This window comes from Meles meles, chromosome 8 (genome assembly GCF_922984935.1).
Source record: "Meles meles chromosome 8, mMelMel3.1 paternal haplotype, whole genome shotgun sequence".
Classification (NCBI taxonomy): Eukaryota; Metazoa; Chordata; class Mammalia; order Carnivora; family Mustelidae; genus Meles; species Meles meles.
This window is the reverse complement of record NC_060073.1, coordinates 21,176,643-21,201,113: the sequence shown is the minus strand read 5'-3', so window position 1 is coordinate 21,201,113 and position 24,471 is coordinate 21,176,643. Positions and strand designations below refer to the sequence as shown.

Sequence of the window (24,471 nt, the reverse complement as noted above, 5' to 3'; positions counted from 1 at the left end):
CCACAAGGGCCCCCTTGGGCACTCCCCATAACCTCCCCATAACCTTAGGGGGACCTTAGGCCCTCCCCATATCCTGGGCCCTCCCCATAACCTGGAGCTGTTTCCATCTTTATCCTTGTGTGCACAGTGAAGCCACTGAGGCTTAGAGAGGTGTTGTGAATTGACAGAGGCTGCCTAGCCTGGACACAGGGCTGGAACCCAGTTCTCTGAACACCCGGTTCTGTTCTCTCCCATTCTCTGCCCCCTGCCCAGCAGGGGGCGGGGAACCACATTCACTTTTAATCTGCTGTTTTAACCCAAGGTCAGTCCCCAAATATTCCTTAGAGCCAGGGCTCTGCATTCAGTGAGCCAAATCCTGCCTTGTCTTTTTTTGTAAATAAACTTGGGTTGGCCCCCAGCCATGACCATTCCTTTACATGTGATCTGTGGCCACTTTCTCCAACAAAGCAGAGTTGAGTCATTGTGACAGAAGCAATATGTCTGCAAAGCCTCAAATGTTTACTGTCTGGCTCTTTAAGGAAAAAATTGCCACCTCTGCCTCAGATGAGTCCCTGGTAGACCCCGTTCTGTCCCCTTCCCGAGGTCTTCTGTCCTGCCCAGCACCAGCTCATGGGAAGAAGGCAAGGTGGGGATTTCTATTGGACAGATGGAGAAACCAGGACCAGATAAAGTTTTATTTTTCATTATTAGGATTTTATCAGAAGGAAGTAGAAATCCTCTTCTGGTGCATTGTAAGACCGAATACTTGCTCACCTCCAAAGCTTCCGGGCAGGGTTGCTGGCATCTTTCCTGGCCTGAAAATAATGATGTTTGGTGGAGTTGGTGACGGGCTTCTGTGGAGGATGGAGGATGCCTTCATTCCCCTTTCTCTGAGCCCCCACACCCCCACACCCCTGGTCCCTGTCTCCACACAAGCCCAGCCCTTTCCCTCTCCCACCCCTGACCTGCATCCTTCTTCAGGACCCTCCTCTGAGGAGCAGCTGGGTTGATTTTTTATGGGGAGTCAAGAAAACAGGGCTCTCTGACTCCAGCCTGTCCTTCTGCTCAGGCTCCATCCCAGGTTTTCCTTTGATTCATTTCCTCACAGGCTCTTCTAGGCCAGACGGGAGCTTTGACAAGGTCTCTCTCGGTTTTTCAGTTTTTCAGGTGTTTGCCCTTCAAAACTTGAGCTGCACATACCTATAGTCATTCCCCTTATGGGAAGGGGTTGTGGCCTCCCTAATTCGGGCCAGGTGACTAGACTCAATGCAGTTGCCCTGGGAAGACCCAGTGCCTCTAATATTTATTGCCTAGCAAATGTAACTGGGGCGAGGACCGCCCTGGACAGGAGGCTAGGAGGGGGAGGGAGCAGGCTTGGTTTCTGCTCCAGGGACAGTTCCTGGGCTGTGGTGGGGGAGGGGCGTACAGGGGAGTTCAGGGATTCCCACCCTGTTGGGTGAGAAGGAGGGGGAAGCCTCACCCAGTCTGCCCCAGTACAGGAAACCTGCTAACTCGGGGTGGGGAAGCTTCAGGATCACCTGGGATAACCCAGGTTTGAGGGGCCTTCCCTCCATGCTGCACCAGGTAGCACATAGGCAGGATGGACGTGAGCCAGGACCTGTGAAGTCCCCTCACTGAACACAGGCTGAGATACTGAGAAGCTCAGGGCAGATAGGAGCAAAGTGAAATTGACAGGATATTGACAGCAACCTGGGTCATTGAAATAATGGCGGCCAAAGGGAAGGCACCACACCTGGGGTCCACACCCACCTTGAGCAGGAGCTGTGTCACCTCAGGCAAGCTCCTTAACTCCTCTGAGCCCTGCTCCATGTAACTTAAAATCATCTCCACCTCGCTGGATGGTTGTGAGGAAGAAGGAAGGGCGTAAGTTTGGGAGGGCTTTGGGAGGGGTAAAGCGGGGTATTGAGGCGAAGTGTTGTGCTTGTGATTGACGTCAGGCAGGACGGAATTTCCTTAGATGCCAGGAGGGACTTCCCTCCTTGAGGAGACATCAGAATAAAGTCCTGGGTTTATGCCCCTTACGGAAGATCTTTAAGACTAAGTTCAGCTCGGTTTGCCTGTTTAGCTATCCTTGATGTTGGCAGAGGTGTGGGACAGATGACTTGAGTTGTCTTTTTTCGTGATACTGTAGTTCATTCAATCAGGCAGAAAGCAGCCAGTCGCCCTGTCCATGAGTGTATGTGTGTGTGCACATGTGTGCACATGTGCCTCCATGTGTGTACGTAGCTATATCTGTCTGGGTGTCTGTGTGTTTGTGTCTGTGTATATATTTGTACATGCGTCCATGCACGTGTGTCTGTCTGTGAGCGCAGGTCTGCGTGGCTGGGTCGCGTTGTGGTCTGTGTGGGTTTCTACACATGTGCCTTGTGTGGAGGCAAGTCAGTGAAGGCAGGCCTCAAGCTGACTCATATTGCTAGGTCGTTGGAAGAATTTCCTCTTACCATCCTATCCAGCTTTGGAGGATGTGGTCAAAGCGCCAGGGCAAAAAAAAAAAAAAAAAAGGATTTTAAGTTTGATTTTAATTCATTTATTTTTCCTATACACGTTTCTGAATGTGGGATAAGAGAACCGGATGAAAGGAACCAGCTCCAGAGCGCACCGGGCGGGGGGCCTGAATCCTGCCTCCCCCGCTTACCTATGATGCTGCTGTCTTACTTCCCCTGGGGGCCTCAGCTTCCACATCTGTGAAATGGGTCTAACAGTACCTACCTCCCAGTGTCATCGTAAGGGTTAAGTGAATTAGGGCATGCAAAGCCCTTAATGTGGTGCCTGGCCCATAAAATAGACTTTGTACATGCTAGCCGTTGCTCTTACCAGTGGACGCAGTGTTTCTGGCCCTGGATCCCAATACATGGAGCAGTAAAGAACCAGCTTTGGAGCCCACTGCCTTGAGTTCATGTCTGCCACTTGGTGGCTGTGTGGCTTTGGGCCAGTCACTGCATGTTTCTGATCCCACTTTTCTCAGCTGTGACTTGGGAACAATACTAGGCCTGCCCCATAGGATGATAGTGAAGTTCAAAGGAGAGCAGGCAAGAAGTTCACACAGTGGCCACTGGACAGTAGGCCCTATTTTTTAAAAAAGTCAGTTTCTCTTGTCCACCCACAAAAGAGAACCCCCCTCAACTCCCCCCATTAACCCTACTTCCCCTACTGGTGGAATTCTGGGTCTCACCCACTGCCTGGTTCCCAGTCCTAGTCTGCTTTATCCTGTGGGGCATTAGCGGCAGCCACAGAGCCTGAAGCCCTCAGTTCCCTCCCCCTCCTGGGAAGTGGGGGTCCTATCTGGCAGGAGATGCCAGGGCTCCCCTGATCCTTCCTCCTCTCCCCCTCCCCCCACGTCCCTCCTCCCCTGTTCAGACCTGTGCCCTTTCCCGCCCTGTTCCCAGGCTCCCTTCATACTTCAGAAGCCATTAAGTATTTAAATCCGTTCTGTGTAGCCTAGCCAGGTTGCTCCAGCAACAGCCCTGCATATTTTGGGATGGATTATCAAAGTCTTTCAAAGGGTCTCTTGGAGCTCCAGGCCCTGAAGGGGGATGAAATGTGCGAAGGGAGGGAGGGTTGGGGGCTCCTGCTTCCCACTGAGGCTTAGAGATGCAGTTGGCTGTGGGAAATGGGAAAGACTCAGGGTTAGAGAGAGGGGAGGCAACGCAGGGCTTTCCGGACTCGAACCCAGGACTCACTCATGCCCATCGGCTCCTTCTCTTTACCACTGGCTCCGCCCCAAGCAGTCTAAGAGCCCGTCAGCCAGTCAGTGCTTCAGCTCCTAGCAGTGTGCCTTCGGGGTCTGAAGCCAGCTGGGCCACTGTGGGATGCTCACTCACCTTCTCTGAGCTCACTCACCTTCTCCACACTCCCCAATGGGAGTAGTTGGCCCGTTGATGGTGATGTTGGGAACAGTGCTCAGCGCCATCCCTGGCACGTGGGAAGCAGAAGCAGTTACTAGATGGATAACATCCCAGCCAGTACCCTGTGTGTCCCCTGAAGGGACTCAGAGGAGGCAGGAGACGCAGCTCTGGCCACCCAAGAGCTTCCGTCTTGTGGGAGAGGCTCGGCAACAGTGGTATGTTCGGACAGCACGTCTGGTGTCCTCCTTCCCTGCCCCTTCCTGTAGTGGAGCCACAGCCACATTCAACCTTTCCTGTGGGCTTTCCCTAGGCAGAGTTTTGAGGCCACTCCCAGCGTGTGGCAGGGACCATCCAAGCTGGGGTTCCAGACGATGTCTTCCACCCCTGACTGTGCCGTGTGCCCTTAGACGGGTTCCCTCCCCCACCCCGCACCCCCGCCCCGCACGCCTGTGTCCTTGGCCACTGGATGGGGTTGACCTCCTTTCTGGAACAGCGTCCCTCCAGACCTCCAGACGGCAGGGGATGCACTAGAAAACTGAGAGGAGGGGCTGTTCTCCCAACACTTCCTCCTGTGGGTGCCCCTCGGGAAGCAAGCCTGGCGAGGATACTGGTTTTGCAGGCTCCTCCTGGTCTCTGTGTAGGCTCTGCTCCTTGAAAGCGACTGGAGGGCTGGTGGGGCGGGGGTTGGGGGGGCACCTGGGAGGCCCAGAGTGCCCATGCCTGACCAGGGGACACCGACCACTCTCCGAGATCTCCATCGCAGATCTCTGGGGGAAGCAGAAAAGATGTGGCCGCCACCCCAGCCCCCCAAGCCCCAGGCTCTCTCCAAAGGCAGGAGAGTTTCCAGAGAATTAAAATCTCTTGGCTGCTCCCTCCTTGGAAGGCTGGCTTTCTTCCTCATCCCCTTGGAACCTATACCATCTCTCAGAACCCAAGTGTTCCTGTCGCAGCCCCACAAGGATGTCCCCTGAGGCCTGGGAGCCTTGCTGTTTGCTTGGAATGCCCTCTCATTTCCTCCTCCTGCCTCCCTTTCCTCGGATCCCAGGGCTGGCTCCCTTCCTCCCAGGGAGGCCCGAGGACAGCGCAGGACTGGCTTTGGGAGGAGGGCTGGCTTTGGCACTCGTCCTGCCCTTGTTCCTCCCAGCCCTTGGGCTCTGGTGTCCTCAGGCCAAATCCTGTGCCTGGCACACTGAATGACCACTCTTCTCTGCTCACGCCCAAGTTCAAATTGGTTGCCTCGTCTTCAGCCCCTTGACTGTGGCAAGTGAAAGTATCTGTAGGAGGGTGCACACCTTTGTCCCCAGAGGCCTTTGCAAACAGGCCGTTGGAGCACCAAGGCAGGAAGATGGACCCACTGTCCTGTCTGGCATGACCCCCTCTGTGGCTTCGGTCCACCCCAGGTCCATGGAGGGAATGGAAAGTGTGCATTGTGGCGAGGGTCACTATGGCCTCAGCAGGCCCAAAGTCCCTAGGGCCACACCTCCGGAAGACAGCCAGGGTAGAAGGACAAGGAATCCTGCTTTGCCTGTCCGAACCCTACCTCCAACCTACTGTGTGACTTTGGACCATTGAGATTACCTCTCTGAGCCTCAATTTCGTTACTGGTGGAGCAGGAGTGCCCATCTGGGTGATGGGGGGATTCACTGACGTGGCATGCGATGTGTCCTTTCGGGAGCCAAATGAATTCAGATGTCAGTCTTGGGAGGCTGCCTTGGGTCGGGGAAGAGCAGTGGACTTAAAATCAGGAGCTCCTGCTTCCTGCTGTGCTGTGTGACTTTGGGCAAGACCCTGGGCCTCTCTGGGCCTCAGCATCCACTGAGAAAAGAGGGAGTTGGAGGTCGCCCTCACTGAGGCACTTCCTTCTTTGAAGATTCTCTGATGGAAACAGCCCCATGGGAGTTCTGGGATAGGAGAAAGGGTTGTGGCAGGGACCAAGCGCCCAGGCCTAACTCAACTCACACCCTAGACATGGGGCCTTCCAGACCCTGCGGATCAGAGGCTCTGTCCCCTCGACATCCAGGATTCTGTGAGTTTGGGGAACAGGGGAGGCTGGCTGTCTTCTGGGATCCCATTGCATCCCTGGCAGGCTGTGCGTGGTTAACCTTCATGGCACTGCCCCCAGGAGCCTAATTAGATTTGAGCCCCCGCTCAGCTGTGTCCATGTCCCCATGTCTGTGCCATCACTAGGCACGCCAGGATTTCTGGCCAATTGCTTGTTTATGAGACTGTCTGTCTTGGGAGGAGGCCCAGTGGGCACAGCTAGCGAGCAAATAACTCCCCCACCCCCACCCCCTAGCCTTGAACCTGATGGCAAGAATCATTTTTCTCCGACAAGCCTCTGCCCCGTGCATGTCCTGATGAAGGAAACAAACACGGGTCTCAGAGTCTGGCGAACCTCGGGTCAGTTCTGACTCTGGGACCTTTCTAGCCCCATAGTGCCTTGGTCTCTCGGGCTGTGCAAGGGCATAACAGTGGCATCATCTTATTTTGCAGAGCCTTTTGTGGGATCGAGTGGGATCGCTCTAGGTAAACATCCATGACCCAGTGCCTCATTGGGGCCCGGTGCTCCCTGGACCCCGGCCTCCCCGGCTCCGAGCGCCCTCTCCAGCCCCACTGTTGCTTCTCAGGGGGGCCCAGAACGCTTGGTTGGGATGGCTGTTAACATTCCTCTCCGAGCGTGGGGCTATGACTCGGCCCTGGATTTGAGCGAGTCCTTGCGGGAGGAAAGTCACTGGTGTCTGTGCCTGGTACCGCGCCCAGGGCTGGCACTAGCGGGGTCCTGCCTCGCAGGAAGGAAGGAACTGGGTGTGCAGCCACCAAAGTGCTTTCAGCTCCACCATCCCGCCCTCCCCCCATCCCCGGGGCTGCAGCGACTCTGAAAACCCCCATCTGGCAGGTGAGGAGCCAATTGCTCAGGAGGTAGACTGGCCCAGGTCTCGCAGCTTGGCGGGGCAGAGCCCTGCTGGTGGGAAGCCAGGTTGCTGCAGGTGTGATGGCTCTGGGGGGACCCTGAGGCTCTGCCCTGGCCCACAGCGCCCTCACCTGGCCGGGGCGCTTGCAAGACTCTTCTGGGCTCTCTACCCTACCCCATACCTGCATTTTGCTTCCGCCCATGAGGCTTCTCATCGCTCATGTCCACCTGCCTCCTTCTCTCTCTCTCCAGAAAGTATGCCCCGGGGGGGCCGAGGGCAGTGAGAGTAAAAGGAGTGATTTATGAACTGAGCTGTTCTCCTTAATCAGAGGACCCCTCCCGGGCCCGCACTGTGCAGATGGGATGGAGCCGCCATCCCAGGCGGTAGGAGGGGCAAGGTTAATAAAGCTGTCTGGCCCAGGCAGGGGCCTGCACAGGAGAACCCCGAGGCACTGCGTGACCTCACCCGTCTCTGCCCCTCTCTGGGCCTCAGGGCTCCCATCTGTCAAGGGATGGCGGGATTGGGTCATCCCCCCAGGGCCTCCACCTGGCACAGGGAACGATGCTGGCTGGCTCTCTGGGAGTCTGCCTGGTTGCCTGATTCAGGACAGAGCAGCCCTGGATTGGAAATTCTGAAGCCCAAGGCATAGTTCTTCCTCTTTCGGGTGCCCTCTCCCAGGGCTGGTGTCTTGTTGGGAGCTCTGGTCTGGAGTCCAGCTGGCTTATGCCTGAATCGTGGCTGTGTCTGGCTGACCATGGGAACAAACTCAGGCCAGTTCGTTCCATTCTCTCAATCTCAGCTGCCTCGGATGGAGCACACGATAATAGCGGCACTGACCTCGTAGGCATGGAGCATGCAGGGGAACGGAGGAGAAATGCTTAGCAGACCCTGCTCCATGGTTAGCACACTGCACTGTGAGTTACCGTTGGAGTCGGTTATCACATATTGTAGCGGTTACCTTGGGTTTGGAGCTACTTAGGGGAAAGGTGTTTATAGCCATCCCGACCAGACCGTTTGCCCTCAGTTCTCATCCATGGCCACCTCCACTGATGACTCCACTTACTTCCAATTTATGATGCTACTAGTAATACCAGCTCCCCACGGGAAGAGTGCTCGGAGGTTTCCAAGGGTTTTTGTATCGTATCAGTCAATTTCACAAGCTTCATTTCATGAAATTTTTTTTAAAGATGTATTTATTTATTTGAGAGAGAAAGCATGAGCAGGGAGGAGGGGCAGAGGGAGAGGGAGAGAGAGAGACTCCACTCTGAGCGCAGCGCTGGACTCGGGGCTCGATCCCAGGACCCTGAGATCATGACCTGAGCTGAAACCAAGAGTCAGATGCTTAATGGACTGTGCCCCCAGGATGCCCCCATATCATGAACACTTACAACCCCGTTTGACTTTGAAATCAAGAATCACAGTTTTCAGAGAAGAACCTGGCATCTCAGGGAGGGTCAGTGACTTTCTGAAGGTCTCACGGGAGCCAGCTAAGGCAGGTGCCATCCCAGCTGTGATGGCGTGCACATGGCAGGCATCCCTCAGCCACCCTTTGCCAGCATCCCCTAATACAGCTCTTTGCTGGGTCAGGAAACAGTCAGGAGTCGGGCGTTGGGCTGGGGGAACGAGAGGGGCAAAGAGAGATGGGAGGCTCTTCGGGGCACTCAGAACCGCAAAGAGGGGTAAGTCCATTTCAGCCCAGGAGCCACCATACAATGGGGCAGGGATCACCCATGACAAGGAGGCAGGGCTTCCTCTTAGGAAACAGCCGTGCCTGTGGGATCCTTGTGTCCAGGTGTCGTGAGCACCCAGCGAGCTCACGTGTGACCTGTAGCCCGAAGTTCTGGGGCAGATCCAGAGGCAGGCGGGTGATAAGCCTGCCATGTGGGTGTGTTTGGGCCAAATCGGGGTACTGGCTCCCAGGGCCTCCACGAGCTGTCAGGAGGGAGGTCCCTCCCTGCTCCTGCCTTTCTGCCCCGCCTCGCCTCCACGCTTCCTGGAGACTTTCTCCCCTGGGCCGCCTCTTCCCTGAGAACCGCTCTCCCGCCCCGCTGCCCCTAGTGGAGTGGAGTTACACCCGTGGGCAGTTAGTCCTCCTAGTTAGTCCCCAGCCCTATTGTCTTCCCTTTGTTTGTCTCCTCCAGTCTCCTCCACCGCCACAGCCCGACACAGAAGGTGAGCTTACCGGCGTCTCAGGCCCCAAACGCCACCAACCGTGGGGGCTCATACATGTCCCCGTTCCTAACACGGCACCCAGCACACAGTAGGTACTCAAGATGTGTCTCCCAGGCGGGTGCAGGTGTGGATGGAGAGGAGTCTTTCGTCCACCAGCCCTCTCCTGATGTGAACGGGAAGGGATCTCAACGGGCGCCCGAGACCCCCACGTCTCCCCCACCCCATGAGAATGCCCCCTGCCGTCCAAGTTCCACAGCCTCACTTTTCCAGGCTGTGGGATTCCCCGAGGTGTGGCTGGACACGAGCCTCCATCTGGCCCATTTGGACGACTGAGAACAGCACTCATTTCCACTGCTGCGGTCTGGCTCCTGCCAGAAGGCTAAGTCCTTCTGTGAGGCTGAAGCAACACTTTCCAGCATCTGCTTTTCTCCCCCAGGAGCCAGAATTTCTGGGGCAGGGGGGTTTGAGGAACACACCCCTGCTGGCACTGTCTGCTGGGGTCTCCCCACAGGTGCCCAGGTGACGTCCAGGTGTGTGGGTCCCCACGCCCGCTGTCTTCCTAGTGCCTCGGCCGCATGCGGTGTGTCAGTGCAGACCGAGCTTGTACCAGACGCTGAAAGTGTCTTAAAGCTGTGGTTCCCCCTCTGGGCCGAGGGCAGGCACCCCGCGCAGGCCTCCCCAGCTGGAGTGGGCCCAGATGCCGAGAGCTTTTCATTAGCACTAATGGACCCAGATTAGCAAGGCACTTGCCCTGTGTGCCTCCTTAGGGCAGGTTTTCATAAACAGCTTCTAGAACGTGGCTGCTCCTTACTGACTTCCTATAGTAATTGAATATTTTCCCCTTCTAGGACAAGCTGGGCCAATAAAAGAATATACGAGAGCCCCTCTGACCCGGAGATTCTGTCCTGCTGACGCCCAAAGTGTTGCCCAGGTAAGAAGTGAGCCTTGGCGCCCCTCTCTCCCTGTGTACCACTGCCCTGTCCCCTGACAATGCCCTCCCTCTCCTCAGCTCTTTCTCAGTCTGTCTCGGCCCACGTCACCTCCTGCTGTCTGCCTTTCTCCGTCTTTCCCTCTCTTCCTGACAGCTCTTTGTTTCTCTGATTTGCAAGATCTGCGCTGTTTTCTGTCTCAGTTTCTCTTTTCTCACTATTCACCCATTCAGACGTCTGAATGGAGGACCCACTGTGTGCCAGGCACTGCTCAGGACATTAGGAATCAGGCAGTGGATGAACCAAGTCCCCACCTTCACGGAGCATGAGTTCTAACAAGGGGAGACGCGTGCTACCAACATCAGCAAGCACAGGACAGAGCCTGGAGCCCTTTCCCAGGGCCCTGACCTGACCTTTGTAGACCGGGGCGCTCGGCTCACATCCATCGCTAACTGGTCTGCTGACTTGGCCGCACCCCCTTTCCATTTCTCAGCCTGTTTTCTTGCTTTCAAAATGAGGGGATCCGGCCGGTCAGAGCTGCCCTAACGGCTCACAACTGAGAACTTCTGTTACAGAAATGAAAAGTTTCACTTAAATCCCCTTAAAGCTCTGAGCCACCTGGTTTCATTGTACGAGAAACGGTCACTTGCGTCTGGGGTCACGTTGTATGATGAAACACCCGTCTGTGAGCCCAGAGCCGTCACTAGGCCGGGAGAGGGGACACCATAACAGGAGCCTTGAGACCGTGAGATCCAGGGCAGCAAGCCCCCCACGCCCCCCACCAATGCTCACCCTGGGGCGGGACCCCCGCGTGGAAGGGCAGCTGGGACCGCAGCTCCTCGCCCACTCCCCTGCACGTGGGGAGCTGAACGCACATGAAACTGAGCCTGCCTACAACGTCGACTCCCATATTTCCTCCCTCTGGGCCCCACGATATGAAAGGATTTTCTCTATCAAACAGTGCCGCCTTTAGCAAGTCATTTCCTAGGTACACACTGCAGTTTCTCTTGCATTTTTGTACGACAAAGTCATACATAGCGGGGGGTCAGAACTTCTGAACAACCCGAGAAGTAGGGTCCCCACCCTGGGGTGGCTTAATTGCCCCCCAAAACCCCAGCTACTTGCCCCTTGAGGCAGCCGGTGCCAAGCGGATGATTTCTGAGTGTTTAGCTTTGGGAGATTGTTGGTTTCAGGGAATCCTGTTGGAGAACCGCTCTCCCCACTCAGAAATCCTCCTCCGTACCTGAGTCCTCCTCTGTCCTTACGCGGGGGAACTTGGCCTGTGTATTGGTGTCTGGGAGAGTAGGGGGGAGAAGAGCCGCCTCTTCGGTGGGGGGTTGGGGGGCATGGAGGGAAGAAGGGACGGAGAAGCCGTGTGCCAGGCATGGTGCCAGGAGCTCTGCATCCGTGCCCGTTCAGTCTTCGGTCCAGATGATTTCCTGAGGAGGCCAGCATTCCTGGCCCCATTTCACAGGTGCGAAAGCAAAGGCCCAGAGAAGCTGTGTGCTTGTCCAAGGCTGCGAGGCTGGAAAGTGGAAGCGCCAGGCTCCCCGCCAGGTCCCGGTCACCTCCAGGAATTTGAGGAAACCCCAGTGGGCTTTGCCCCCCCCGGCCCTAGGGAGGGCGTATCTTCTCCCTTAAGCAGAGAGACCTCCCTTGCTCCTTCATAAGTGCCTTTGAACATTATTTCTGAGAAACAGCTAAGCCCTTGGACCTCATAGTTTCACGATTCTTCTCAGCCCACCTTCCGGAGACTATCTCTGTCCCCACACTCCTTTGAGGTAAATTAGGGAACTGGGCTGTGATTCGCTTAACTTCCAAAGGCACTGTGGGTGAGTGGAGCTCTCACTGGACCCAGGCAGGGATCACGGGTTCCCTGGTCTGTCCCTCTTGTCCGGCTGTTGACTCAAGAGCTGTGTCCCACACTCAGAAACGCCTGGTGGCAGGTGGAACTGACAGGCATTGGTCTTGTGACTTCAGCCTGGCGGTGGCTAATGACCCAGAAGGCTGATTGCCCTGGACAGGGAGAAATGAGGTGGCCTTGGAGGTATAAAGACAGGCCTGAATCGTGGAGGAGAGTAGGTGAAGGGGGCAAGAGAATTAGCACTTATCGAAAATGATGATGAAGACAGACATGGGTTCAAATCCTGGCTCAGGCACTTCTGTGCTGTGTGACCTTGGATGAGTGATGGCGCCTCTCTGAGCCTCAATCCCCTCTCCTGATAAGTGGAGATGACATTACCTCTATCTTGGAACTTTAGGAGGATTGAGATTGTGCATATCCCTCGGCCCGTGCTAAGAATTTAAGATCTGCCCGCTGATAACTGGCTGTTGCTACTGTCAGCTGCCGTGTGCTGAGCCCCGCGCTCTGTATTTTCCATGCATTGCATGGAAAGCATTATTTTTATTTTTTTTTTATTTTTTTTTAAAGATTTTATTTATTTATTTGACAGAGAGAGAGAGAGAGAGATCACAAGTAGGCAGAGAGGCAGGCAGAGAGAGAGAGAGGGAAGCAGGCTCCCTGCCGAGCAGAGAGCCCGATGCGGGACTCGATCCCAGGACCCTGAGATCATGACCTGAGCCGAAGGCAGCGGCTTAACCCACTGAGCCACCCAGGCGCCCGCATTATTTTTATATTAATTTTAAAGACAAAGAAATGCAGATGCATACGGTTTAGGAACTTGCCCCCCCCGCCCAGCTAGGCTTGGTGGGGCTGGGATTCAATCCCTGGTCAGGCCCCAACACCCTCTCTCCACTCACACCCCTCACCCTGGAGCAGGAACTGGGCCTCTGGATCTCCCTCGGCCCTCTGGCTCCCATCGTCTTTTTCCCTATCTGCTCACCTCTGAGGTTGTCAGAGGCTCTTCTTCCCAGGAGACACGCTCCTTTTACTGCATTTGTCTGGGAGCCCAGCACGCCGCAAGCTACCCATTAGATGTAATCTGTAACGAGCACAGTACGTAATAAATACAGGTAGCCTGTTTATGAGCTGCCATATTTATTATGCCCCTTAATTACTACAAAGCCAGAGTTGGCCGAAGCCAGACCCTGCTGTGGAGAGCAGCTTTGCCTTGGTGGGCTGAGGAGGGGCCTGCTAGAGCCTGGACCCCTGCAGACTTCCAGCGTCTTAGTCGGGCCGTCCCTTCTGCTATCCAGAGGCCCATCCAGTTCAAGTTCAAGCCTGATGGAAGGAACCGACAAGTTGTGAAACTGCTCCATCATTTTGCAGAGGGAGATGCTGAGGCCAGAGAGAGGAAGTGACTCACAGGGCAGGAGACTCGGGCTCTGGACTCCCAGTCCAGTGCTCCTTCTGCCCTTCTCTCTATCTGAAAGCTGCCCCCAGAACCCGGTGGAGCACAGGATCTGGAGTGGGCTGAGCGGCGTGCTTATAAGCCCTGGGATATTGGGCAGGTCTCTTGGCTTCCCTGAGCCTCGGTGTTCTCATCTGTACAATGGACAGTGCTTCACATTTCGTGGGGTCATTGAAAGAGTCCGGGCACGTGCTTCATAGAGCTGTCACATGAGAGTGCCGAGTCTCAGCAGACATGAGGAGTTGGGTCAGCCTGATACCAAAGGGAGAGGGGGTCGGAATGGAGCGCCTAGGGTTTAGGGCACTGTCCTGGGGTCCTGAGCTCAGGGAGGCCCATATACCTGCTGGGTTGGTGTGACTGTGGGAAGAGCTGTCCACCCCGCTGCAGGCCAGCAAGGCACTGACTTCTCACCACGTGCCGCAATGTGGGCCCTCGATGTCCATTCTTTTTTTTTTTTTTTTTAAAGATTTTATTTGTTTATTTGACAAACAGAGATCACAAGTAGGCAGAGAGGCAGGCAGAGAGAGAAGAGGAAGCAGGCTCCCCGCCGAGCAGAGAGCCTGATGCGGGGCTCAATCCCAGAACCCTGGGACCATGACCTGAGCCGAAGGCAGAGGCTTTAACCCACTGAGTCACCCAGGCGCCCCTCGATGTCCATTCTTGTAGGCGGGGAAACTGAGACTCCCAGAGTTTGGGTCATTTAGCAAAGACATGGCGGTAGAAAGATAAAGAACCAAGATTGGAGCCCAGGTGTGTTCAACTCCAGAGCCTATGCTCAGAACCACGATGTTTAAATTCAGGTGGCATGCTCTTTCTAGAAGGCTGGAGGTAGAGGAGGGGCACAACTGTAGGTGGGCCTGGAGACGGCCTCCTGGGGAGCTGCTCTGGAGGCAGAGAGCCTGGGCTGAGGACTGATGGAGGAGACAGAGATGAGCACAGTTAAGGATGAGGGCCAAGATGGTCCAGTACGGGTGGGCCCAGGCGCAGACCAATCAGAAGACAGGCTGGCTCTATAGCTGGCCAGCCAGACCTGGGGGTCCCCACGGAATCTCAGCCCTCCCACTACCCACGGGGAGGATGGGTCCCAGGACAAAGGAAGGGCCAGGTCTTCCTGATCCTGCCTCTCAGGAGATCTGGAGAGAAAGACAGGCCAATGGGGCATCAGAAGGAGCCACGTGGGGACCGTGCTCACTCTGGAGGGCACAGCAGATAGAGGAAAGGAGGAAGTTGGGAGCCCCCCTGCTTGTGTGGATCCTCATGCCCCCCTCTTTCTAACTGCTGGAGGGGTCGGAGGACACAAAGATGCGCTGCCCACAAAGCCCTTAGCCTCGCACCAGGCTTCCTGCCCAGGCTGTTTAATTAACGTTCGCTATGTGGCCGGGTTTTGTGCAATCCTGACCACGTACCAATCCCCGCTGTGTCCCAGGAGGAGGACACAGCTGCCATCCCACGCCTCCAGGCTGGTGACGTAATGCTACACAGTGTGTGCGTGGAGGGGGCAGCGGTGGAGATCAGCAGAGGCTGTGGGAGCTCCTGGGAAGGCAGGGACAAGATGGGGGGGCTGTCAGGGCAGGAGGTGATGCCTTGAGGGATGAACAGGGATTAGGTGGGAAGGGAGGAGGTGGAAAGACAGTCCCAGCAGAAGGGATTATTAGCTTGAGTGGAGGCACTAAGTGAGCTCGGGGGACTGTCCTTTGATGTTGGCGATGGGGCAAAGGAGGACAAAAAGGTGGCTGTGGGAGTCTTGGAGGCCCTTGCTGTCCACAGGTAGGGGATGGCTGGTCTCCTGGAGAGCCTAGGTGGTTAGCGGGGAACATGATGTGGCCGGACGTGCCTTGCCAAAAGGCCCCTCTGGGATCACTGGCTGGAGTGGGAGTGGCTGGAAGCAGAGAGACCAGGCCTGGGCTGAGGCCACTTGGGTGAGAGAGAGGAGGTGGGAGCAGAAAGGCTGGGGGCGCTTGAAAGATCCCTGGGATGGAGTGGTTGGTGCCACCAAATTCTAGCTTTGGAGGCAGATGACCCTTCATGAAGTCAGGCCACAGCTCAGTGAAGGAAAGAAGAGTCACACACACACACACACACACACCCCGCACGCTCCATCCTTTGTAGACTGCCTGGCTTAAAATCTCAACCTCACCATGCACCAGCTGCAGCCTTGGGCAAATCGCCTAGCCTCTCCCTGCCTCAGTTTCCTTCTCTAGAAAATGGGGATGATGACTGTACTTATCTCGTAGGTTCTTGTGAGTTCATACGTGTCTAGTGCGGAGGATGGGACCCTACACCTACTAAATGCTCATGTCCGTATTCCCAGGGTTGGTGACCAGCCAGGTGAAGCCAGGGACCCTGTGTTCCCCTTCTCCTCTCACCTGATCTAAGAAAAGCCCTTGGGCCAGGCACCTCGGAAGCACAAAGGCTTCAAGCCTGGAGCCCTTAGCTCAGGGTCACTGCCTGATTTTCTCTTGGAGCGGCCTTGGGTTCATCATGGTGTCGCCTGGCGCACTGGGTTCTGCCACCCAATAAAATAAGAAAGTGCATCTGGCTCAGATGCTCTGGGCCCTGCCTCAGTGTCCCCCGCTCGGCTCTGGCATCGATCGGCCACAATCAGCCGAGCAAAGCAGTTGGCAGGAGCCGGGCAACGTTAGGAGGGAAGTTGTCAGGGCCCAGGGCCCTTGCCTGCCTGACCCAGCCCCTCCCTCATGGACTCCCAGGTGCCGAAAGTGGTGCCATGGCCACTGCCCAGCCAAGGTCAATGCTTGGCACACCAGCAAAAACCACAAGGAGAGGAGATGAGAGGCACCAGCCTTTTCTGCACACCCTTCCCCAACGGCGGGTTCTGCCTCTGCCTTTCTCTATGTGGATTCAAATGCACTTTTTAAAAACCCGCTAGCCTCAACCTGAGTGCCACTCGGGGCTGGTCCTGTCATCACCAAGTGCAATGAGCTCGGAGTGCAGGAGACGAGCGCAGCTCCGTCTATGAGGCTTTCCTTGCTGGGAGGGCATCGGGTTATGGTCTGGGATGGGGAGGGGGCAGATCTGCTGAGTGCCCACCGTGTCCCAGGCACGCACCGTGCATGGGCTTCAGGGTTAGATCTTAGCATTGCCTCCTGCACGCTCTGTGGCCATAATCTCTCCAATAATCACATACACCTTGCCAGGCTGACCTGAAAATTTGCCATAATCAGTGCCCATACCTCATTGCCCGTTAGGAGATTTAAATGAGATCATAGGTGGAAAGCACTCAGCACAGTATTAGCACACAGCAGGTGCTCCCCAAATGGAGATTACGATGATGTAGATTAATCCTAATAAGCCTGGTGACGACCAGGGTAAACAGGACTTATCAAACTTACTTGTGGGGAAGGCACACTGAGCCCAGCTCTCCCCGGAGGGAGGGTGGGAAACCGTGGAAAGAAACAAAGCGCTGTCTTCCCCACATTTGATACCACCCAACACATACTCCCAGAACCCTTTGCACCACATCCTGTCCTAGAAGGACAGACCACCTTCCGGGGTTCCCTGGAGCGGGACTCAGGCCAAGCTGAGCTGCAGCCGTGCCCCTTACCAGCCGGGGGAGGTTGACCTGACTATTTTCAACTCCTGTGGACCTCGGACCCCCGTCCCAATTCACTCCCCTATCCTCGAGATTCGGCTGGGAGGAAGCTTCTCTTACTCCCCCGGGGGCCGTCATGAAGAAAGTATGGCAACACGGACTGCTGAATATGGACGTGACCATGGGCTTCAAGTCTGACTCGTGAGAGCAGATGCTGCCTGCTTCCCCCGGGGATGTGAAAGGGCTGCATCTTGTTGGTTTCAAGCGCCGGCGCCTGGCACACAGTCGATGCACAGTAAATGCTGGCTGAACGGAATCATATGCAGTGACTCACTACCGGGAGCAGACTTTTAGGCAGAGACGGGAAAGCTCCTTAGGGAGGTGGGATGCCATAGGTATCAGGACAGAGGTAGTCAGGGCATGAGGAGGGTTTGGCCTCAGGAAGACGTCTTTTATCCCTAGGTAGGCGTCCACCACCACCCCCCTTTGCCCCTGTGACAACCCTCCATGGGCCCCATGGAACAGCCCCAGGCCGTCCTGCAGGCTGGAGGCTGTGTGGGGCGGCAGGAAGTTTATGAGGCCCAGATTGTGATCCAGCTCCATGGCCTCAGCAAGTTCCTAAAAGCTCTCAGCCTGAGGGAAGGCTCACCTCTGCCATCAGGCCGGGTCTCGAGGCAGCCCTCCTGGACGCTTGGCACCTGCTAGACGCCGTTCTAAGCGTCCACGGCTTTATCTCTGTGAACCCTCGAGATTTGGCTGGGAGGAAGCTTCTCTTTTTAATCTCCTTCCTCAGGTTGGAAAGAGCAAGCTTCAGAGGGGTGGAGTGATTTGCCCAAAGCCACACAGCAAATGACTGGCGGAACTAGGCTTGAACCCAGGCGGGGTGGCTTCCCCGAGTTCTCACTCCTAACTCTGGTCCCACGAGGTAAAGAGCTACCTCCCAGAGAGGAAACACTGGCCACAGGGGCAGAGCTGCCCACTCGGAACCCCTGGGGAAAGGGGCCAGGACTCTTTCCGGGTGGGGCCCCCCAGCAGGGAAACTGAGGCGCTTGCTCTTTTGCAGGTAGAACACCATGGAAGGCGACTGTCTGAGCTGCATGAAGTATTTGATGTTTGTTTTCAATTTCTTCATATTTGTAAGTATTGCTGGAACATGCCCTGGGTCCCCCAAGGCCTCTGCTGGGCGGGCAGAACAGATCGTGGCTTAGAAATAGTCACACTGGGCAGAGTCCTGGGGGCAGGACAGGGGCCAGTGCCAGAAGCAAATGTACCCGGACAGCCAGAACTGCCTGGACGAGAGGCCCCCAGTGGCGCCTGCCCCACTCCGAAGAGCCCACGGTCACGGAGGGATGTTTGGTACAGACCCTTGGACGCTTCAGGCCCTCTGACAAAAGGGTCGGAGCCTTCGTCCTGGCTGCTGCCGCAGGATCAGACCCCTGGTGGAGAGTCGGGAAGAAGCAGGGGATGGAGAAGAGGGCAGCCGAGACAGCCCCCCTCAACCCTGAGCCCCAGGGCAGTTGCGGGTGTCAGAGCTGGCTGTCCGAGCTGTGTGACCCCCCCCCCCCATGTAATCTGAAACCTCTCCGGGGCTGGGAGCAGCCAGGGTTCAAAGCCAGCTCTGCATCTTACCAGCTGTGTGATCAGAAACACATTTCACTTCTCTGAACCTCAGTATCTTCATCCCTTCATTAGCTACCGCAACAGGCTTTTTTTTTTTGAAAATTAAGCAAGATCCGTTTAGGAAGTACCTGGAATGTGCCAGCACTCTCTAGCTTAGCTCCATCCGCATCCAGCGTATGGACTCGGTACTGGAAAGCCCAGAGAGTCTGAGCGCTCAGATGGCCAGCCCAGTGCCCTGCAGCCCAGCTCGCCTGCTGGCAGCAGCCCCGGCAGGCTCTGCTCAGCCCCTGGCCTCTCCCAGGAGCAGAGCCACACTCCCGGAGTCTTAAGCCAACCCTCCCCCCCAGCTCTCCTGACCCCACCTCAACCTTTGACCTTAGTGCAGCCAGGTCGTGGGTGAGAAAAAGTCCTCTGATGCCCTCCAGGCCAGGGTCACTGGGAAAGAGAGGTCCTTTCTGGTCACAAATGACTCTCTCTGCCTCTTTTCTCTCTTTTCATGCATCCTGGCAACTCTCGTGGGGTCCCTCCCTTGCCCATAATCCTGAAGCACAGGGAGCCCTCCAGATGTGAATTCCGGACCCAGCTTCCAAGGTGGGGGGCCCTGGGCGAGCCTGAGGGTCCCCACCAGAAATGGGACTGTGTGCCCTCAGGCCGCTCAGTCTGTGCCCTTGAAGCAGCCTCAGAACACAATTGTTGAACCCCAAAACCTTAAGAGCAACGAGGAGGAAGGCAGCTTTTATCAGAGCATTTGTAAGGGATGGAGGAGAAAGGTGGTGCCCGGCACAGGGCGATCGTGGGAACTGTGTAATCAGCAGTCCCTGCGGGCCTTCCCTTTCTCTCTGCCCAGTGATGGATCCTTCCAGCCTCTCCTTCGCTCCCCTGCTCTGACCCCTGTACGAAAAATATCGTCTCCTGCTCCAAGCCCCAAGCTGTGCAGTTCTGCTCGCCAGCCTGCGGACCCTTTTCAACCCCCCAGAGCTCACCAGTTTGCTCTTAGCCACAGCCTGGCATTGCTGGCACGTGCCTCTGGGGGACCTCTGGGGGGCCTCCGGTCCTTCCACCACACAGGGATTTCAGACACTTCACCCTGTTCAAAACCCGAACAGGCCAAACTGTTCTCTTGTAACAGATCTGCTTCCAGTCCTTGTCTGTCCCCAAGGAAAATGAAACAGGTATTTACTGAAACTTACTAAGCACATTCCTAGCCACCCTGGCCTTTCTTCCTTGGTGTCACCTTAGGAAGGAGGGTGATTTCTATCTTCTACCCATGAGGAAGCTAAGGCTCAGAGAGGCTAACCACTTACCCATGGTCACACAGCTGACAAGCGGCACCACCCTTTCTCTGACTAAGCTGCCTCTCTCCAAAGATGAGTAAGGCATGGAGAGATGGGCCGTGGACACGAAGACATAAACAAGAAGGCTTTGGAGGAGATGTTTTGAGTGTGGTGAGCCCACGCTGATGAGAGCTTCTGTTGAGGACAAAGGGGCCAGCTCGTGTCCATGTTTTCCCAGCCCCTAGCGTGGTACAGGCCTCAGAGGATGTGCTGTGGACTTAGTGTCAGAGAAGCCTGGGATTCAGCGCTGGCTTTGCCTTGAACTTGCTGTGTGACCTTGAGCAAGTCACGGGCCCCCTCTGGGGCTCTGTGTGGAATCAGAGGCTTGGACTAGTGACCTCATTATCCTGCAGCTCTGACATTTAAGGAGACTCTAAAAGTGGCCAAAAAGCTCCCTGCGATATGGTCCCCAGCAGCCCACGATGGGGTATGGATCAGAGATTGGGTTTAGAGAATGCCCTTAAGGCCTGGGTAACCCTGAAAATGCAAAACAGTGAAAAGCATTGCTTGGACACTGGTCTCTGTGGCAAATCAGGTTTCTGCCCAGTTCTCTGGGGCTCCCGGGGGCTCCCTGGCTCACCATGGGGCCTCACTCAGGGGGAACGGTGTGCATTTGGAGTGCCTAACCAACCCCCACCCTGTCTGCCTCTTCTCCCCACTCCTAACCCACCCTGGGAATAGCTGGGCGGGGCCTGCCTGCTGGGCATCGGCATCTGGGTCATGGTGGACCCCACCGGCTTCCGGGAGATCGTGGCCGCCAACCCCCTGCTTATCACGGGCGCCTACATCCTCCTGGCCATGGGCGGCCTGCTTTTCCTGCTGGGCTTCCTGGGCTGCTGCGGGGCCGTCCGTGAGAACAAGTGTCTGCTGCTGTTTGTGAGTACCCACCCTCACCCCACCCATGGGTGCCAGGGGCAGAGTGAGGGGCTGTATCTACACCGCAGAGACTCAGCCATCACACTCTTGCTCGGCAGTCCTCCGGGAGTGTCCCTGGTGGACAGGCATGGGGGAGGCCCAGGGGGATGAGAGGACAACAGGCGGGCCTGGGTTTCAGTGTGCGTCCTGCTCTGTCCCCTACCTGATGATGGGGCTTGGGTCTGGTTTCTTAGTTTCTCTGAGCTTTAGTGAATTCGCTTGATAAACAAGGGGCAGCTTAGCTGTAGGTTGGCACCAAATGAGGCCACCGGTGGGTGGTCTGTTTCTCTGGCCTTCCATCTTCCCATGGGCTGTGTCCTTTGGGGCTCTGCCTACTTTTCTGGCCTTGGTGGATGGGTCTCCCACCCCAGTAGAGGACCTGTGGGCGCCCAGGAGTTGGGGAGCTTCTAGTTGGAGCCCAGTCCCGCTACAGGGCCAGGTAAAGACAGCACACTTGGGGAAGTGCGTGGGGGCGGGACAGGGTGTGGGTGCTCCTTGTGGGTGAGTGGGGGGAGGGGCCGGGAGTTAGGGGATCAGCGTAGTGTGGGCCAATGTGTCTGTTCCTGTGGCTTTGGGAGGTGGAGATCTGGCACCATGTGCCCCCCCAACTCCCCTACAGATTAGAGCAGTCTGTATGGGCCCCCATTCGTGTCACAGTGAGATTCCCCACATCCCAGGCAGGAAGTGATATCAGCGTGAGATGTGTGACTCTGGAACCCTGGCCCCTTTTGGCCTTCACTGCCTGAACACTGTGAACTTTGCATTTGGAGAGAAACAAAGAAACCTGTGAGCGCCCCCTGGCGGAAGGCCCTCTATAGCGTCCCCCGGGGCCCAAGGAGGCTTGGGAGCCCATGGGGACTTTAAAAGCACCTGGGATGTGGGTCCCACATCATGCCAGTCCCTCTTCTTCCAGCTTTGCCTCAGCACTCCCACCCCCCGGGTCCCATCCCTGAAGCCAAGACAGGAGGGCAGGCCTGGACACAGCGCTGGGAGCAGGCTGGGGGTCTCAAAAGTCCTCCCCACAAACAGGCAGCCTCTGAGCCGGCCACTAGATGGGCACATCGGTCCCTGTGGAGAGGACCGAGACCCAGGGACCAGCTGAGCTTCCCTCCGGCCTCCCGAGGGACAGCTGAGTCCGGCTGTGGCCAGAGCCCAGCCCTTCAGGCAGCCCCTTCCAGCCCTCTCTTCTGCCACCTTCTCCATCCTCCCTTTTCTCTCTGTTAGTCTCGAGACCTAGGAGACCTACCTGCGTTCATCCTTTTCTTTGCTTGCTCTTTCTCTACCTCTGTCTCTCTGCCCCTTATCTCCTGCTTTCTATGCCTGCTGCCTCTCCTTATCCCTCTCCTGGGCTCTCCTAGTCTGCCCCTCTCCCTTTACTTCCCCTGTGTCCTCTCCCCTCCCCTTTGTCCCTCTCCTCCCATCCCGCTCCTCAAGTCTCTGAAGCCCAGCGCCTATCAGACTGAGATCTCAGTGCGAGTCACAGGCAGGGGACTCTAGGACCCAGGTCCCCCGTGTCTCAGGCCTAAAATAGACTCACATGTCTGAAATTCACCTAGAATTATGTGCAAAATATTACATTAGGGCCTTGTGTGTGTGTGTGTTGTGTGAACATGTATGTTTCTGGGGAGATATGCCACGACTTCTGGAAGGTTTTCAAAAAGATTTATGACTTCAAAAAATAAGAAGAACCACTTCTCTATTCTGATCTGGACTGGCCATGTGGTGGTCCCAGCTGAAGAGGGGCACCAAGTGCCACCCCTCACGGCTGCCAGGGGCCTTCGAGAAGCCTGGCAGCCCTGCTCCTCAACCTTCGGGGAGGAAGGGAGGACTTGTCATGAACGGAACCTAGAGGGAGTGACTTTGGCCACCTGGGCCGATAGGGAGAGCTGGGGTGCGGGGAACAGAGAGCGTCCCCTCTCCCACCCCCGCTCTGAGGCTGAAACCCCAGGGCCCCACCACCCTCAGCCTAATGACCACATCACCTGACGATCAATTTTTCTAAAGGTACAGTTTCCAAACCCTCCCGTTGATCAATTTTACACCCTTTTCACATAGAATAGGACAATCTCAGCCTGTAATGGGCATTTTGTGGCATCCCTTTCTCATGGTTGCTTGCCTAGGAGTCGTTCACAGCATGTTTTTAATCTATTTATTTAAAGATTCAAAAAAATTTTTTTTTATATTTTGATGACCAAGATGCTAATTTGGAAAGGAGAACAGCAGAATGAGACACGTGTACTCAGAAGAGATAAATAAGCTGAATGACACATAAAGGATGTAAATTTGGTAAACATTTATTAGAAATGAGAACCGAAACTAGATGTGCCCATGGGCAGATAGGCTAGAAAAGTCTGGAAATGTTTGCGAGGAGGCAAAATCGCAGTTTCCGTCCCTTCGTTAATTTTTCCATCCGAAGCAAAATGGTGAACATTTGAGGTTTGGGAATTACTGGCAAATGTGTCCTTAGGCAAATGGGATGAGGCGAGATTAACTCAAAACTCCTGGGAAAGGCCCTGCCTCCTGAGGGGAAGTCCGGGAAGGCGGGAGGCGTCAGGACAAGCTCTGTGGCCGGATCCAGGGGGAGCCCCTCCGGATAACCAGCAGTAACCCTGGTAAGCAAGAGGAAGTCATTTCCTGGGGAGAGGGCCAGAGGGCAGAAGTGGCATCTAGGGCTTGAGGAAACCCTACTCCAGGAGGGGACAGTGGCCATGGCAATGGCGATCTGCAGGCCCCCTCCCTCTGGAGAGCCCTCCTTTCTCCTTCAGTGAGTTACTAGGCTCATTCTTGCATTTCATCTCAGGAATCATGAACCTTAGCTCAACGTAAACTGCGTGCTGATGGGGACCACATCTGCCTTGTGTATAGGAGTTTGCCAGGACCTAGCATAGTGCCTGGTACACAGTAGGTGCTCAATGGGTAGCCCTGGAATAAAGGGACAGAGAGGAGGTGGTCTTAGAGGTGTGGTAAGGGCATGGGCTTTGGAGTCAGGAAAGTCTAGGTTCTAATCTCTGCTCTGCTACTTCCTGGCTGTGTGACCTGAGGGTGGTTACTTAACCTCTCTGAACCTAGGTTCCTCTTGTGTAAAATGGAGATGATGGTACCGCTTTCCCAGCCACAGTGTTGTGATCATGGCTCAAGAAGAAAATGTGCATCTTGCTTAACTCTGTTCCCAGCACAGGCAAGCACTTGACAAATGTGAAAATAAAAGCATTAGGTTGGTCCACGGGAAACCCTACACGCCATCGGAAAGTCTTCAGACATGGAGGCTCTTATGGGTCTATGTACTACCCACTCTGGGTCCCGGGCACCCCCTGGGTAACCGGAGTGGTTGGTGGTAACCACGGCGGCTTCACCAGGCTGCCCAGAGGACCCCGGGAAAGGAGCCTTGGATGGTCCTCGGCACCTCAGTGGTGAGCTCTCAGTAGGGCTGGCTGGCGTTACTGTCTCGGGACTTGGCATCAGCACTCGCCCTTGGGAAAGCTGCGCCTGCCTCTTGGTTCTGACCCCCTCTGAGCGGCTCTCTTCTGTGCCGGCCTCAGCCTTGGGCAAAGCCCCCAGCCGCACCGTCCGGAGAGCCCCACGCTCCCGGGGCGCTGAGCACGCGGCATGCACACGGCCTAGGCTCTGGCTCATCCGTACTTTTTAACCATCTCAGCTGTGATCCATAGCCAGACCCAGCTCCGTCGCCTCGCTGAGGATGGAAACCATTTCCAGGGCTGCTCTTTGCGAGCCTGGGAACTGCCAGCAACTCCACCAAGAGGGCAAGGGCAGGGAGGAGGTCCCGTGGAGGCTGTGTAAGACAGGGCCAGGGCTCATCCATCACCAGCCGCACGGAAGGGCCAGGAGGCCTGCCTGGGGCCTTTCACTGTCACGAAGATGAGAG

At 56.0% G+C, this 24,471-nt stretch overlaps 1 protein-coding gene across 4 annotated transcripts in view; it reads left to right on the top strand.

Annotated features, from left to right (window-relative positions):
* Positions 1-24,471, top strand: part of TSPAN18 (tetraspanin 18) — a 177,546-nt gene that overhangs the window by 140,786 nt on the left and 12,289 nt on the right. For all 4 annotated transcript variants that reach the window (XM_046015228.1, XM_046015226.1, XM_046015227.1 and 1 more), the window contains 3 exons: positions 9,778-9,860; positions 17,783-17,855; positions 20,355-20,549. In XM_046015228.1, coding sequence (XP_045871184.1) covers positions 17,793-17,855; positions 20,355-20,549 — 258 coding nt within the window. In that variant the 5' untranslated portion in view covers positions 9,778-9,860; positions 17,783-17,792. The remainder of the gene's footprint in view (positions 1-9,777; positions 9,861-17,782; positions 17,856-20,354; positions 20,550-24,471) is intronic.